The sequence below is a fragment of the Nicotiana tabacum genome, chromosome 19 (assembly GCF_000715075.1).
Source record: "Nicotiana tabacum cultivar K326 chromosome 19, ASM71507v2, whole genome shotgun sequence".
Lineage (NCBI taxonomy): Eukaryota > Viridiplantae > Streptophyta > Magnoliopsida > Solanales > Solanaceae > Nicotiana > Nicotiana tabacum.
Genome location: NC_134098.1, coordinates 128,486,608 through 128,503,590, shown reverse-complemented (window position 1 = coordinate 128,503,590; position 16,983 = coordinate 128,486,608). Strand labels below are relative to the sequence as shown.

Genomic DNA, 16,983 nt, shown 5'->3' with positions numbered 1-16,983 from the left:
TTTCAAATTAATTATTTTATAAGGATTCATCATAACATGACAAGTTTTATAATGGATGTTAATCTAACAATATATTTCTCCTTAATTTGAATTTGAGACTGTTAATATGAACAAGCTCACATAGGCAAAAATCACAATTGAACTTTTATTGCTGCAAACTTCTTTCATATTCTTCATGCAGAGTTTAGCAATTTCTTTTTATATGCAATGACTTTTATTAATTAAAAATAATTTTAACTTGTGTCAATATTTTAAAGAGAGACACTCTTACCTTTGTGCAAATTGCAGGAAAAATAATCGGCTGATTAATGAAAATGTTCCTTTTTAGGTATTGTTTAGATTTTGTCCATATTTTAAAAAGTTGTGAAAATATAGCCCTTAATAATGCAAAATTATTTACTCATATGATTTTCAATTGCTCAAAAAATATTAAAATGTGATCAAATATTTGCAATAACTTATATAATTTAGATTTTGGTCTACCGTTTTCTCATGAGATTTTCAATTTTCTCAAACATTATCTTTAGATCCAGATCTAAAAATTTTATTAATTGCAAGAAAGAAAAATAAAAAGAGGAACATTTATTAAACAATTGATACAAAAAGGGACAATTGGCAAAATTCTTACAAAATAATGAGCAATTTATGCAAAAAATACCCATTGAGCTTAAACTAATTACCCTTCTCTATCCATTTCAAAACTAGTTACAATATATACTTGCCCAATTAAAACTAATCACCCAACCTACCTACCCATTGACGAGCGCAAAATATAATCTTGCTAGTCAAAGATAGTATAATTAAATTATCGTATCTACATGAATTGGATTTAAACAGCGGTCGAATAATTTTTAGTTAATTACTATCAAGAAAAACTAACACTTGATTGAATGCTTATAAACTACGGTTGACTATTGAAATTAAGCAATTAACAATTGATCATGAAAGACAACATTCGACCAACAAAGAAATATCAATGAGAGAAATAACGGTAATTGACTAGACAAGTGCAAGATAATTGACTCGGGATCCAATTCTTCAGTTAGGTCACTATATAATACTATTGATTCTCACGAATTCAACAGATAATCAGATTACACTTGAAGTTAATGTTCCTCTTTCGATTAAACGTTAATTTCAGTAATTAATCCAATTGAAGCATGGTAAACAATTGCAACGAATAAAATGATAGTTATGGTCCAAAAGGTAACTTCTCACGAATATTTTTCTATTTTCTAGTTTGATTAATAATTCAAGAGGCTCTTTCGATTACCTATTTGAATCATGAAATTAAACTAGAGCATAAGATGTAAAGAAATTCAATATCAAGGTCCTCTTTCGATTAAGCAAAATAATAAATAACTTCACAATACGAATTAAAACTCCAATTAATTTCAACAATTGTCAAGAATTGAATCCCTAATCAAGTTATCAATACACCATATCTGTCAACACCATACAGGAAATTACTCCATAGCTATGGAAAAAGTCATCTCAATAAAGTTTAAAAACATAGAAAACATCAATGCTAATGATTCGATATCCCATATTGCACTGATTGTTGGTTGAAATCTTGATGAATTATTATGTCTTATTGCCTTAGTTGCTTCTCAAATATTTCGTAGGTCAAAAGTCCCTTCAAAAACGTGTTTTTAGTGTAATTATACCGTATAAAAGTGGGGCCCGACGAAACTACCCTGTTCAAGCCGAAACAGGAAATACTCCAAGGAAAATGCACAGGTGCCCCGCGCTGTGCCATGTGATGCGCCTATGTGGATTTATAAAGGACTTGAATTTTGTACGTCGGGCAAGTTTTACACTACCGCGTTGCGCCTCGCGGTGCCCCTTGCGGCGAGTCATTGTATTTTTTTCCAGAGTAAGTTGTTTCTTTCGCATTTTGATATCCGGACTTGGTCCTTGACCTCTGAACGCAATCCCCGTTTAATTCTTTGGGCTTTTACTCATACATCAAAGCTCCAAATTATTCGATTTAGCTCCAATTTATCTTTTTAACTTGGAATCACTTCCTGCAAGACATAAAACACGTAATAAGTATAATTCACTATCATTTAAACTCAAACACACGTACAAATATAGTAATTAGAGTGTAAACTACGGCTAAAATATGGGTTTCTAGCCTGCCATCACCCATCCCACTTTTCTCACCCGTTTGGCTTAACATAGCTTGGTTTGGGATTGGTTTGACTTGGTTTGGATTGTATTGGTTTGACTTAATTTGGTTTGGCTTGTCTTGGTTTGGCGTGAATTGGCTTCGCTTGGCTTGGTTTTAATAGCTTAGTTTGACTTTATTTGGTCGGAAGGCCCGGGCATTATAAAAAAGAGCAAAATTCATTCATAGTCCATCGGCCCAAACATATATCATCCGGTAGCCCAAAATTGCAATATGCATTTTATTCATTATAGTGGCTAGCCACAAGATTTGTTTTATCGGCGGCAGAATAGTCCAAATTGAATATGATTTTAAATATAAAAGCAACAAAAAAAATAGAATTTTCCTTCATTTCTCAAGCCCCAAACCCTAATCTCTTCTCTCTCCTCCTCTCCCTCTCTCCCCATGGCAGTATCGCCTTAGCTCCATCACCCGCTTCCATCGACCACCGCCAAACCCCACAAAAATTATATCACCGTTCTCATTTCCTCCTCTCCTTTCCATATCTACAATCCAAATCTTTCAAATCCTCACCAATCTCTCAAAATCCCAAATCTGAAACCTTATGCCCTTTTATTTCTTTTGAACTTCACGGAGTTTCAGCCATCACCACCATTCAATATCCACATGAATCGATAGATCTTGACGTTAGCCTCGTCCCTATACACTGGTGGCCGGAATCCGACAGAGTCGCCGGTGACCACAGAAGAAGCAACTCCGCCAACCACGACTCTCGTGACCTTGTCTTCTTTCTCTGATTTTTCTCTTATAGTTTCTGTGAATATGAAGTTAATATTTTGAAGAACTTTGGATGAAAATTTAAAACTCCGGCGATCTTGTTACCATTTCCGGCGACCGTGAGGCCATGGACCCCGATGGCTAGTCTCTCAATGAGAGGAAGATGAGAGGAGATAACTATGCATAAAGTTGAAATATATACAAAATAGACTGTCACTATACAAAAATTATACAAAATAGACTGTCACTATACAATTTATATACAATAAATTGTCACTATACAAAACATATACAAAAATAAACTGTCATTATACAAAAAATATACTAAATAGAATGTTACTATACACAATTTATACAAAATAGACTATCATTGTACAAAAATATACTAAATAGGCTGCCACTATACAATTTATATACAATAGACTGTCACTATACAAAATATATATAAAATAAACTGTCACTATACAAAATATATACTAAATAGACTGTTACTATACAAAATAGACTGTCAATATACAAAACAGACTGCCACTATACAAAAAATATACAAAATAGATATTTCGGGCTATTAGATGCAATAAGTTTGGGCCGAAGGGCCATTTAGTGTGAGTAAAAAAAATATGGGCTATTAAAATTTTGATGGACTATAGAGGGTAGTTTTCTCATTAAAAAAATGGTTAGGGAAAAAACTTTATAGGTAGGGGCGGTAAATAATTTGCTGTGAGTGTGTATTTGCAAAACATCCCCCGAAATAATTGGAGGTAATTCACCTGAAATTGGGCTTCTGAGAGTCCTACTATTTCATGGGCCAAAACAGCCTAATCTCATGTCTTAAGAGCGGGAAAAGGGGTTAACCCGTTCCAGCAAATCAAAACGGAGCTGCTACTATCACATTTAACGTTGTACTCCGTCACATCGCCGATGGCCGGAATAACCATTACCCGGTGGCTCACCGTCTCTCCAGCGTCTTCCACCTCAATACTTCGCCGTCTGCTTTCCTCTTATTCCCTTCGTTACCACTACTCCTCTTTCCCAACCCAAATCCCCAAAACAGTGTCCTCCTTTTCAGTTTCCACAATTAGCTCATTCAGAAGCACACCATTTTCCACCACTACTACCACCCCAGAAACACCCATTTCGAATACCCCAACTGCAGCTCCACCGAAGCGAAACACATTAGTCAATTTCTCATTATCTGATTCAGAGGACTCCGATTCTGAGGCGGATACGAAGTCGTCGACTAAACAGATAGACAAATCCAAATTACCACCACCATACGATCCATTTAATAAGAAACCCGTAATTGAGGAACCTGAAGACCCGACGAACTTGCAAGAAGTGTTTCAGGCGATACGCTCTGATGGGCTGATCAACAATGCAGTGAAGATGTTCGACGGATTGTCAAAGGACGGGTTGACTCACGAGGCATTGGAACTATTCTCTCAAATCAAGGACAAGAATCAAATGCCAGATGTTGTGGCTCATACAGCGGTGATCGAGGCATATGCCAATGCGGGACAGCCCAAGGAGGCTCACAAGGTCTACCTGCGGATGCTGGCAAATGGGGTGCTTCCCAATGCGTATACGTATAGTGTTTTGATCAAGTCGTTAGCGGAGAGTGGAGAAGGGAAGTTTGTGAAAGAGGCGAAAAAGTATGTGCTGGAGATGGTGGAGAAAAGGGGGATGAAGCCCAATGCAGCTACTTGTTTGGGTAGTTATGAAGGGTTGGTGAAGGCAGGAATGGAGGAAGAAGGAAAAGAGTTATTGGAGATAGTGAAGAGCAAAGGAGCTGTGCCTGAAGAGATTAAGATGAGGGAGGTGTTGAAGAATAAAAGAGGACCACTTCATAGGACCATAATGCAGGTTTTCTATGGCAAGTAAAAGATGTTTTTTTTTTACTTAATAGCTGTTTGCTGTGTAAATTGTTGTACTAGGGAGATTCTTGTTTATTGTCATATGGAAACAGATTACTAAAACATGCAGAGAACTTTGTGCTTGAGGAAATTTGATTTTCTAGTTCTTGGCAATTACTTCTTTCGGATGAACTTCATATAATATTTGGAATCAACAAAATCTTCTACCCGAAAGACTCATGAAAGCTTCATCCTAGTTCCCAAAATTCACATTGATCTTGCGGTATCTGGTAATGACCAAAAATGATGCTACTTTTTTATGAAGTTATTTCTATAGTTTGACGAACTCCACCAAGCATGGCGACCACTTGCTCGGCTGGTGACTCCAAAGCTCCTTAACAGATGTAGGACTAACAAATTCCAATTTGCACCCCAAATCACGTTCGGGAGATCTGATAGTTAACCTCTGGCTAATAGCACTGCCATCCTTTTCTGCGAGTACCGTTCAACCAGAGCGATGAACAAAGTCTCTGGATTATAATCCTATAAAGTGGCCCTCTTTTAGTCTTTGGTGCTTCTGCTACCCTTTTCCCTTACAAAGCCTACAGAATTTTTCTAATGAGAAAACCTTTGGTTTCTCACATCCTAAACATGCAGCTGTAGTAGATCATTAAGCACGAGGGTCTTTGTTCTTTTATCAGAAATTTACCACCAAAGGGAAAAGAAAAGAAGAAAAGAAGTCGTAGTGTACAATTGATACTCGTCTAGTATGTCCTGTCTTTGTGTCCTATCGTGTTCTCTAAAGAGACATTTTCGACCTTTACCAAATATGATGGTCTATAAATTTTAACTGAATGGTGTCGTCTGTATTTTTGTATAGACACAGAAAAAATGTGCTTTGAAAAAGATAAATAAAGAAATAGTGTCAGAATCAAACAGGATTGTGATTGTTATGCAGCGACAAGTTCTAGATGTTAGAAAAGTATTTGAGAATGTCCAATGGATTAGTGCAACTCGTCTTTGACCTCTTAGCTTGTCTTCCTCGTTGAATACAGTGGTAGTCTTAACAGCCATTTAACAGTTAGTTTTATACAGATCTATGTTTCTTACTTGCGTTTTATCTTATCAAAGAAAGCACTATATGAAAATCCCATCTGTGACTTTTTTAAAACCTATCCTTATTACCACTTCCCAAAAAGCTTATTATGTATCTTTCTCACGTGTAAATGCTCTTTCTTCATTTCCAAGGCAAAATAGAGAAAGCTGCCTTTACAAAATTGTAAGTTTGGTATCACTTTTTCAATGCACATCTTTGTGATTATAATCCCTGAAATAATAACAACAACAATAATAAACCCAGTGTAATCTCATAAAGTGGAGTCTAGAATCCCTGATAATGTGTATGAAAAATTACAATCCTCTATATCTTGTTTTATTACAAGTAGAGGGTGTTTGGCTAAGCTTATAAGCTGGTCAAACTGGCTTATAAACACTTTTTGGCTTATCTACGCGTTTGGCAAACACTCAAAGTGCTAAAATAAACCATAAGTCATAAGCTAATCACCCTCAACTTATGACTTTTTAACTTATAAGCACTTTTACTAGTTTATCCTTAATAATATTTTCTAATTCACAAAATACTTTTCCCAAAATAAATTTCTTGACTTTCTCTTCATTCCATATTCGTTATTAATTCTTTTCTTTACAAAGAAATTTTTAATTTATAATCTTTTGAAAAAAATTCAATGGTATTTTAGTCATTTTAACAAAAGAATAGCTTATTAGCACTTTTTAATCAAACACATCAACTACTTATTATCAGTTTCAGCACTTCTATCCAAACACGTAAATGCTTATTTTAAAAATCAGTTTCGGCACTTAAAAAAACTTTTCAGCACTACAAGCTTATCAGCTATTTACAATCAGCTAATCCAAACGGGCTCGTAGTGTGCTCTTAAAATTGCTATACAATTATAGTAAGCAGTTCTAATTTTTTCACACATATTATCTTTGTCTTTGATTTAAGAAGAAAACATTATCCTTGTAGTTTGTCCGAGTACAATAATTACGATGCATAGTGCAGATTTATTAATGGAAATGCTGCTAAAGAAAAAATCAACTCCAATTCTAAAAAATATCTCCTTTTATTTTAAAAATTATAAATGTTTTCCCCAAATTCTATGCGTATACACGCAATTTAGTTAGAGTAAAAAGCAAGTGTTATTTCGAATATGATTGAGAATCAAAATTAAAAAAGGAAAAAACAAAATGTTAATGATTAGTGATTGTTACTAATTGATTTAATTATCTGAATAGTCGAATCAGAGACAGCTCAACGAATACTATCTCTTAAATACAAATTGAATGCCACCTGTCTCTTTTTACGAAAAAAGAATTACAGTTAAGAAGAAAAACAAATGAAGGAAAAAGATTTTATCCTCTGCTGGCAAGTTTTGTTGAAGCGATATCTGTTTTACAATTCCAGCAAATAAAATACGTCTCTCCCTGAAGCAGCCATTATTGCTCCCCCTTGTCCCACAAGCCCCCACAATTCACTTACAGCGCTTTGGCCAAACCTTTTTTTTTCTTTTGATTTATTAAATCGCAGATCTATATAGTTCCATCGTCTTCATTGAACTTTCACTTTCTCCGACAATTCCCCAATGACCCAGTTTTGCGCACTTCTTTAATATCTTTCCCCCCCCCCCCCCCGATTGCATCGATAAGGTGAGTATTGCTTTACCCATTTCTGATTTTCTTTAAATATTTCGCGAACATATCCATTCTCTTTTTTATATAGGGAAAACCCCAGTTAGAATTTGAAGTTTTGTTTAATTTCTTTGATCATTAAATGAATTATGTACATTTTTATAGAATTACACATTGATTGATATGTTAAATCTTAACATTTGTATTTAATTAGGGTTTCCTGAGCCCCGAGGTCGGTGTACTCCCAATTAAAGTTAAACAAGCCCAAGTCTTGAATTGTAGCAACAGTTTCTTCTATTTGGTGAAGGAAAGAAGTTCTCAGCTATAGGGGGTTTTGAGCTCTTTCTTTAGTTCTGTAAGTGAATTCTTGTTTTTCCCCCTATTTTGTTGGATTTATTTATCTATTTATTTCATAAATTGTTTCAATGGTACTGATTTGGTTATATTTCTGAAGTTTCAGAGAAGGGTGTTTATGTTTGATTGTTGGTAGCTTGCCGAACAAATGGCGCCGATATACTATATCCTCATTGCATTGCCTTGCACCGTTGGTGCTATTGGGCTGGCGCTTTTGCACATATACAGACACCTTTTGAATTACACTGAGCCTACTTATCAACGGTACATTGTCCGCATCATCTTTATGGTTCCTGTGAGTCTCTCTCTCTTGGCCTTTATTCTTCTTCCCCGTCAAACCTGCAAATGTAATATTCTAGACTACTTACTGTATTTGATCATCTGCATAATCAAAACTTGTTTGTTTATGTTTTCTAAAGAAGTTTTTGCAAAAAAAGATTTTAAGAATTTGGGCTTTGATACCAAGGTTATCCAAAAAAAAAATGTTTTTCTTTGACGACGTGGTTTGAGTAGTTCTTCTACTCACTAAATACTCATAATCTTCAAAAATTACAACTATCTAAACATATTTTCCTTTTGCCTGCAGCATGCACTTCTTTTCAAAAACAATTCTTAAAAAAGTTGACTAAACAGCTGCAAGTTAATTCATTTGGCTGTATGTAGGTATAAGATGACCAATAGACCTCATTACAATAACAACAACAAACCCAGTATAATCCCACCAAGTGGGGTATGGGGAGGGTAGTGTGTACAGACCTTACCCCTAATTAATGAAAGTAGATAGGTTGTTAACGATAGACGCTCGGCTCGACCAATAGACCTCATTGTATTTAAAATTTTGTAGGTCCAGAAGTAGGGATCAAGTTGATTTTTGAACGGGTTCATACTGCCGTTTTGTTGATATTAGATAAAACTTAAAAGAATTGTAATCCCACTGGAGGTAGGATGTCCACAAATTTTGACAGGAACTAAATTGGAAAGTTGGTGAGTTTAATCTGGGCAAGCTGGTGTAGAAGATATAGAAACTGTGGTATTTGTTAAAAACAGAAGTAGGAGGAAATATGTGCATGTAGGGATTTCAAATTCATTGACACTTAATGCTGTTAAGTTTATAGATCTTTGTCCATTAATGGAAGAACTAGTTTCAAAGTTGTCTATGACTGGAGGTTAAAATCTGGATGTGGTGTTCAAATGTGCAATTGTCCTATGACTCGTGTCAACAGTTTGCCATTGACTAATAAATAAAAAACCCTGCGTTCTAGACTATTTTCACAATGATGGTTACATTTTTCAACTGCAATTTTCACAATCCTAGTAGAATTTTATAATTTTTTGTTTTAGATAATACTAAGTAAAACTAAATTAAAGAAAACACATGCATTGAATGTACCCCAACAGGTAGGTGAATATTAGAGTTATGAATCTTTATGGAACTTGAAATCAGGTATATTTGCTTTAGTCTGGTTGTTATGGTGTTAATTTTTGTTAATAACATGGGAATGCAAATTTTGTATGTATGACCATGACAAATATGTTTTCAAAACTAGCTTGACTCTGGGCTGTATATTACATTGTGCGAAATTTATAGCTATGTTCCAACTCTTTTATTTTTTAAAATTCTTCTTGTCTCCTTGACAGGTTTATGCACTAACGTCATTCTTGTCACTCATCCTAAATGAGAGTGCCATCTATTTCAATTCCATTCGTGAAATGTAAGTATTGTTCAAGTTTGTATTTTCGTGGTGTAATTCTTTTTCTTGATGGTGGTATTATAATATGACTGCTCATTGTTTGCTCCATGGAATGGTACCCTGTTTTTTCCCTCTGTGTTCTAAACTCATGCAATAAGTAGCAATCATGAATACAGATGGAATGGTAGTTTTCATGAGAGGGCTTTGTCGTGTGAAGAAACATGTATTTATTCTTAAAAATATCCTTTTTTACGATTGTGTTTCTATGTCGACCTTTAAAGCTTTGCATCATCGTAGATGGGTTATAGTCAAAAGTTTTGTGGGTTCAATGAGATTGCTTTATGTCAAAAACTCTGTTGTTTTATCCTATGCTAAATGGGGACTGGATGCCACTGTTGAGCTCGACTGCATGCAAAATTGTTGAGCTTCCAGTGCGCTAGAGATTTTATGAAATATGGATACGCATCTTCCAGTCGAGTTGCTTGACTTGGTATACGTGTCTATACTTGCATTTTTGCTTTATATGTGCAATATTACCTTTGCAAAAAATATGTATAGATTGAAGATTTGAAGTTACATCGGTTAATTGCACAATGCTGTATTCTTCTATAAATTGAAGAATAAAGATCACTCCATGCTTCGTTCAACCACTAATGCACGGATGTATTCTGATATGTCATTCATACACCAAAGATTATTGAACTGTCAAGTTAATTACTCAATTTGTGGACTGCTACTGAATACTGATTTGTTAAGTCAAAAAAACCAAAGAAGCTTATTGTTAGTCTTTTTCGTCTTTTTGTGGGCTGAGAATTTCCTTCTTTTGTAATCCTTGCATCTTCTTGATGCCTTTGTTAATGATATCCTACTTAGCCTTTGTTAATGATATCCTACTTACTTCACCCCCCCAAAAAAAGAAGAAGCTTGAAGCATATCAAACCTAGAACCTTGAAGAATGTCGAAGGAAGCCTTAAAATTTGTCAAACGGCGTAAAACATTGTTGACATACACTTGCTGAGATTGTAAAATAATTGCAAGTTATAATAGGTGATATCCCTCTGACTGAAGATCGACTGAAATATCCAAACCCTGAGATACAGATGTCCCGGATGTCTAAGAATCAATATAGTGAAAACTATTCGGAGAGAGACCTTTTCGGGGAGAGGAGACTCTTAGCTGAAAGTTTAAGATTTACTTAAAGACCCACAAGGAACCTTTATCCAACCAACCTCAGTTATGACATAGGCATCTTCTGCGATCATCATCATCCACCTAGACTTTCTGTTCAAGAATTTCGGAAAACTACACTTCCTCTGTCATACTGACCTCATCCAACTAGACCATCTCTTCAAGTTCTGAAAACTTTCAAGCTGTCTAACCCAACCTCTTTAGATCACCACAATTCTCAGACATCAATCTTCAACATATTCCGAGTTTTTAGTTCCTTTTTAGAACGGTCCTCTGTGTTACCTGGCCTATTTTTCTATTGCAGTATTGTTTATGATTGCAGTTATTGCTAAAGTTTTGATTCACAAAATAACTTAAGCCTAGTATATAACAATGAGACATCTGAATGAACCATCTTTGTGCAAAAATAGGATGGAGAGAATGTTTTTCTTGCTGTCTAAAGTTGTCTGAAATAGAAGAGGAGGCTCATATATTTAATGCGGGAGAACGACATTAGAGGAGGCACAAACTGTTATTTAACTTTAAAACGTACTTCATAAAAAAAAACTGTTGTTTGACTGCTGGGCATCAGTAGCGGCATTTAGCAAGTAGGAATTTATAGGTTAAGCATCTGTGGACTACACTTTGTGGTCGTCAACTACATCTGTGGTGGAAAATGCTTTAAGATCATTGGTGACAATTGTGGAGGATTATGGAGCTAGATGTAGAGACAAGGCACAAATTGCATTTGTGGTGGGCTAGATTATGTGAGATGGATGAAAAAGTCGGTTCCAGCCACAATCGACGTAGCTGCATGAAGTATATACATGGTTCCGACATGGGAAATATCGGCGACGTGGGTGGAAGAAGCCAGAAATTCGATGGAGAACCTCAGTGATGTAGATATTTGAAGTCGGTTTTATTTTGATGGAGGGTCTTAGCAATTTGTTAAGTAGCCATGTAGATGAGGGTTTGTGTTGGAATGGAAGAAAAGTAATTGGGGGACATATCTCATGTGATCTATGTGCTAGTGACAACTAATTTTTTTTTTCTTAGTGATTTAGAGGGCAGACAATTGTTAATTTGCAAGAACTGCACCCCAATCCCATATTAGTTGGGATTGTTGGATGGCACCTCTGTATCCATTTGACATGATTTAGACAATTTTCATTCCGTTATTCAATAATACCGAAGGTAATTTACACCTCACACGTTTCTCTATACTGATTTACAAATCTGTAAACGAGCAAAAAGGATTCTTGTCAAACACTTGATGTGATGTAAATGTCCCAACACAACCTGTTTTAATAGCTTTGCTTTTTTTTATTTGACATCTTCTAACAATACTCCTAACTTGTACACATTTCTGGTCTTAAAATCAATCATTAAGTTTTAAGTCTCTCAAATATGCAGGAAAAAGTTCAACCTTTTCTTTTTTAATCTCTGTGCTAGTAAATTGACACAACATATATTTCTTAAGATCAATCATTAAGTTTGCATTTGCATGAGTTTGCATCTTTCATATGCTTATGTTTAGACATCTCTTATGGTGAGATCTTTTCATTAATTTGTGAATATTTACTTTTAATTTCAGATACGAGGCTTGGGTCATATATAATTTTCTATCACTGTGCCTGGCATGGGTTGGCGGCCCAGGGTCTGTTGTTCTAAGTTTGAGTGGCCGAGTTCTAAAGCCAAATTGGTGTCTGATGACCTGCTGCTTTCCTCCACTTCCTTTGGATGGGTAAGTTGCGCTTATGCGTAGAGCTTTTTTTATTTTGTCAATTACGAGCAACTCCTTGAGGATTCTCCAGCATGAACCATTCTTAAAATTTATATATTACTCACACCTCTATGTAGGAGACTCATATTGATGGTTATATGATTGGTTGCAGTGCGTTTCTTCACTTGAATTTGAGATGACTGAAAAAAGTTTCAATGGATATTTTGAATAGTCTTGGTGCTGTTGAATTTACGATTCCCTTGATTTCTGTGACCAAATTATTATTACCATGTTTTACATTTCAACTATGTAGGTTTCCATGTTGCAATGTAGTTAATTAATTTCATGTATTGACTTTAGGTCTCTTGTTTATTTTTTGTTTGAACTGTATTTCTGATAATGTTCAAGAAACTCAGGCGCTTTATTCGAAGGTGCAAGCAGGGATGTTTGCAGTTTGTGATTCTCAAGCCCATATTAGTGGCAGTTACAATCATACTTTATGCAAAAGGAAAATACGAGGATGGAAATTTCAGTCCAATGCAGTCGTACCTCTACCTCACAATTATATATACTATCTCATACTCGATGGCACTTTATGCCTTGGCTTTGTTTTACGTGGCATGCAAAGATTTGCTCCGGCCATTTAATCCAGTTCCGAAGTTTATCATTATAAAATCTGTCGTATTCCTTACATACTGGCAGGTATGTTTTTTTTTCCTAATTTTGATTTGGAATCATATATTTTCACTCACCTGGTTTGCTTAGTTACATCCTATTTTTCCCTTTAGTGCTAAGTAAGCAAAATTGTTCCCTTTTTTAAAACTATTAAACTTTTTTTGCTTTCATAATTGCGGCATAATTTGGTGCTTTTATTACTAATTGATTCTGTTAACACAAAAAATATAATAATAATTTTTTATAACATTTGCCATATGGGGAAATCAGATAAAATTGGAACGATATGGAGAAGATTAGTATGGCCCCTGTGCACAAATAACTTTTTCATGATGTTGCTGTCAAGGTCAGCTTGCGCTATACCAATGTTACTTGTAGTTAATTGTTTGGTCCTAGTAGAGATTGGCAGTTATTTGACTCATTATAACAAGCTGAAGAATTGTTGTTCTTACAAGGTGCTAATTGATACACGTGGGTAAAACTGTTCTATACCTAAAATCTTTTGTTTTCTGTGAACCAGCTATATGCCTTGATCTTCATTTTTTTTTGGTTTTTGGTTCACAAGTTGAGCTATTTGTTTTTTTTGGTTCACAAGTTGAGCTAAAAAGGTGACTTGACGTAATTTTGACACACTTCAACATTTTCTCCTTTCAAGCCAAATCTAAACAGGGAGGAACAAATAGTTTTTACCTGTTTAGTTAAGATGTGGTAATTTGCTTGCTGTTGAAGTGATGCTGCCTTATTGATATATCTAAATTGGTCATATTTTTTTAATGGGGTTCAACTAGCTGAAAGATGGACTATCTTATCTTTATCTGCCTTTAATTTTTGTTATGTGATGCTGTATAACAGAGCTTTTACTGAAATAATAGCAATTGGCTGGCTCTTGTTTTTTGAATTACATTTTTGCATTGAATTATGTGTCAAGTTTTCATGATTCTTCTTAACTTCCTCTCCCAGGGTGTTCTGGTGTTTCTTGCTGCAAAATCTAGACTTATTAAAGATACCGAGGAAGCTGCTGAATTTCAGAATTTTATAATTTGTGTTGAGATGCTTATTGCAGCTTTTGCTCATCTTTATGCCTTCCCATATAAGGAATATGCTGGTGCAAACATTGGTCCTTCTCGTGGTTTTACTGCTAGCCTTGGACATGCCCTTATGCTAAATGACTTTTACCATGACACGGTCCACCAGGTAAGACAGTCACTTGCTCATTTTCCCCTGTGCTGTATTTTTACTCGTGTCCTAACAGATTCTATGTTCTACCATGGATGCAGTTCGCTCCTACTTATCATGATTATGTTCTCTATAATCATGGTGATGGTGAAGAAGGGGTGCAACTAAGTACAGGGCAAGGACATTCGTCCCAACTGGCCCAGAGATGGATACTGTTAGGAAAAATAAGCACATATTTGGAAACAAACAGGAAGATGTACAATTATCTAGTCTCTCTCCCTCTGCTAATAACAACAATCCACAAAATCCTGGTGCAGGACACCAGACAGGGAAATCCGAAGCAATGAATTGCTCGCTGCTTATGGATGCATCAAATAATGTTTCAGCGCCCTATGACCTATCACTGATTGACGTAGACATTTCAAATTATCCATCTAAGGTACCTGCAGCCAATTCTGGGACAAGATGATAATGACATTGGATTTTCATCCGTGTGTGAATTTTTCTTTATTTTTTGTTGGGAATTAGATGTGCACTAGCGATCCAGATTGTGTTGCTATGGAGCTCAGAGTTGTAACTTAGTCTGTAAATGTAGGCAAAGCTAGTTTTCAGCCATTTCTTTTTTATTGTTTGATCCTATTTCCATATGTAGTGTAATTAGAGAAACCTCAGTTATGTTTGCACTCGAATGATTTAACTCTAGCTCATTATATATTACTCAAGGAACTTTTATTGGAGTTTGCTGGAGGTTGTGTTTATAGAAAGCCGATGTTACGCCTTCTATATTTTCCATTCACATTTTTGTTTTTTAGTTAAATATCTGAATGATTAGCTCCTATTGGTTGACTTAACAGTGTTGGTCTTGGTCATTAGATCTGTGGATGCGAACTTGTGTAGTAATGATTAGCTTCTATTGGTTGTCAACGCAAGCAATACTTAAAACTTAAAAGGGTTCTTTTATCTTAAGGAGATGAATTTTTTGAAGGTGAAATTTTGAGAATTTCTAATTCCAACAAATTCTCTTTTAAAAAACAGATGTGGATATCATTAAACAGTAAAAGAACATGGATTAAAATGTTTACTTCACCAAGTCTAAGAACTTTATTACTGCACTTTATTCATTTTAATGTTAGGCATGCCCTAATTGATACTCCCTCCGTTTAAGTTTAAATGATATACTATCCTTATTAGTCCATTTGGAAATAATTTAATTTTAAACTATTCATTTTATCCGTTTTACCCTTAATGAAAAGCTTTTATACATGACCTTACAAAACTTTTACCCCTTATCTTTTAGAACCACATATTTTAAAAGTCTTATTTTTCTTTCTTAAAGTCAAACTATAACATCTAAATTGAAACGGAGTACGTGAAAGGTGTGAGGCATGTACAAAAAACTTTTCAGAAACGTGATTAATATAAAACCTATGCCATCAGAAACATGATTAAAATAAAACATACGCCATTAGAAACATGATTAATATAAAACAAACGCCATATATATACTTGAGCGTTCTGCCCACGCCTTTTATGTGCTATTTTAATGTCTGTAAGTAGGTGCAGCGTATCAAAGTAACAAGGGTTATATGTTTACATTGACACTGAATTAAGCGTTGTCCCTTTGTTTTTGTAGTTGTCATATATCAAAAATATTGGTCATCAGGTGTATATATTTTATTTTATTTTCACGTCTATGATGGGCCATTTATAAGGTGGGAAATCACGAAACATTTTGTTTTTATAGGTGATGGGCCATTTTATAAGGTGGGAAATCACGAAACATTTTGGTTTTTTTAGGTGAAATAAGATAAGGGAAAAAAAACAAAAAGGGAAGGAAGGAAAAGACATATTTTAAATGTGATCGGTCATTTTTGTTTCCCTCGTTCTCTTTGTTTGACCAACAGTTTCATTCCGCGTATCTATTCAAGAGGATTTATCTGTTTTATTTATTTGGTTCTGTACAGGACTTCAAATCAAAGATATATTATTTTTGTGAAAAAAGTAAGTTAGAAGATACCACTCTAGCACGAGAAAAGATTATGAAAGTATTTTATGTATCTTCGATTGTTGTGGCGTGGTGTTTTTCTACACTTGGGACAAATAAATCACCTTGCTTTTTGGTTGAACAAAAGACTGACAAACAAATTAAACTAGCTATAACACTAGAATAAAATCATTACATGATTATCCTCCTACTTGTGATTGTTCAATTAGTCGTCGCTTGCAATATTAATGAATAACTCAAGATATCTTCTTTTTATAACTTTTAATTCGCAATCGTATGGTTCACGCTTAAGGAAGCTCTAACTTGAGATCTCAACACTCTTATTATAATTAGATTTTATTAATAGATATAATTAAGTTAATCTCAATCTTGATTCTTCAAATTAATGGCCAATGTGGATGGTAATAATTAAGGGTTGGAGGACTATGCATGAAGTGCTTGCTCAGGTTTAGGATCAACAAAACTATGATGTCTTTTAATTTAAAACACAACTGGCAACATCAAGAAAATTATGGATATTTTTATATTAAAGTAGGTGAATTTAATTGAAGAAGATATTCTTAGCAGTTGAGAACGGAACAGCATGTAGCTTATATGGTAAAATAATTATTATGGATAAATGCCGGTTTGTTTATAGTATAAAGGTGGAGATAAATTAGAAATTAATAGAAGATGAATCATTATTTTGATAGTTTTTCTCTCTTTAGCTATACTCCAATAAT

General features: G+C 34.8%; 2 protein-coding genes and 1 pseudogene across 2 annotated transcripts; all 3 read left to right on the top strand.

Annotated features, from left to right (window-relative positions):
• Positions 1 to 3,537: 3,537 nt before the first annotated feature.
• On the top strand, positions 3,538 to 4,935 carry LOC107784022 (uncharacterized). Its single transcript, XM_016605072.2, has one exon. It carries the CDS (start codon positions 3,830 to 3,832, stop codon positions 4,787 to 4,789), a length of 960 nt encoding a protein of 319 aa, XP_016460558.1. The 5' UTR covers positions 3,538 to 3,829; the 3' UTR covers positions 4,790 to 4,935.
• A 2,345-nt stretch (positions 4,936 to 7,280) lies between these two features.
• On the top strand, positions 7,281 to 15,020 carry LOC107829377 (uncharacterized). Its single transcript, XM_075238611.1, is given in 9 exon segments — positions 7,281 to 7,488; positions 7,685 to 7,825; positions 7,931 to 8,119; positions 9,463 to 9,536; positions 12,277 to 12,426; positions 12,822 to 13,107; positions 14,041 to 14,274; positions 14,358 to 14,409; positions 14,412 to 15,020. Coding segments are annotated over 7 exon segments (1,257 nt in total). The 5' UTR covers positions 7,281 to 7,488; positions 7,685 to 7,825; positions 7,931 to 7,972; the 3' UTR covers positions 14,726 to 15,020.
• On the top strand, positions 13,331 to 13,395 carry LOC142174060 (U6 spliceosomal RNA; annotated as a pseudogene).
• Positions 15,021 to 16,983: the final 1,963 nt, after the last annotated feature.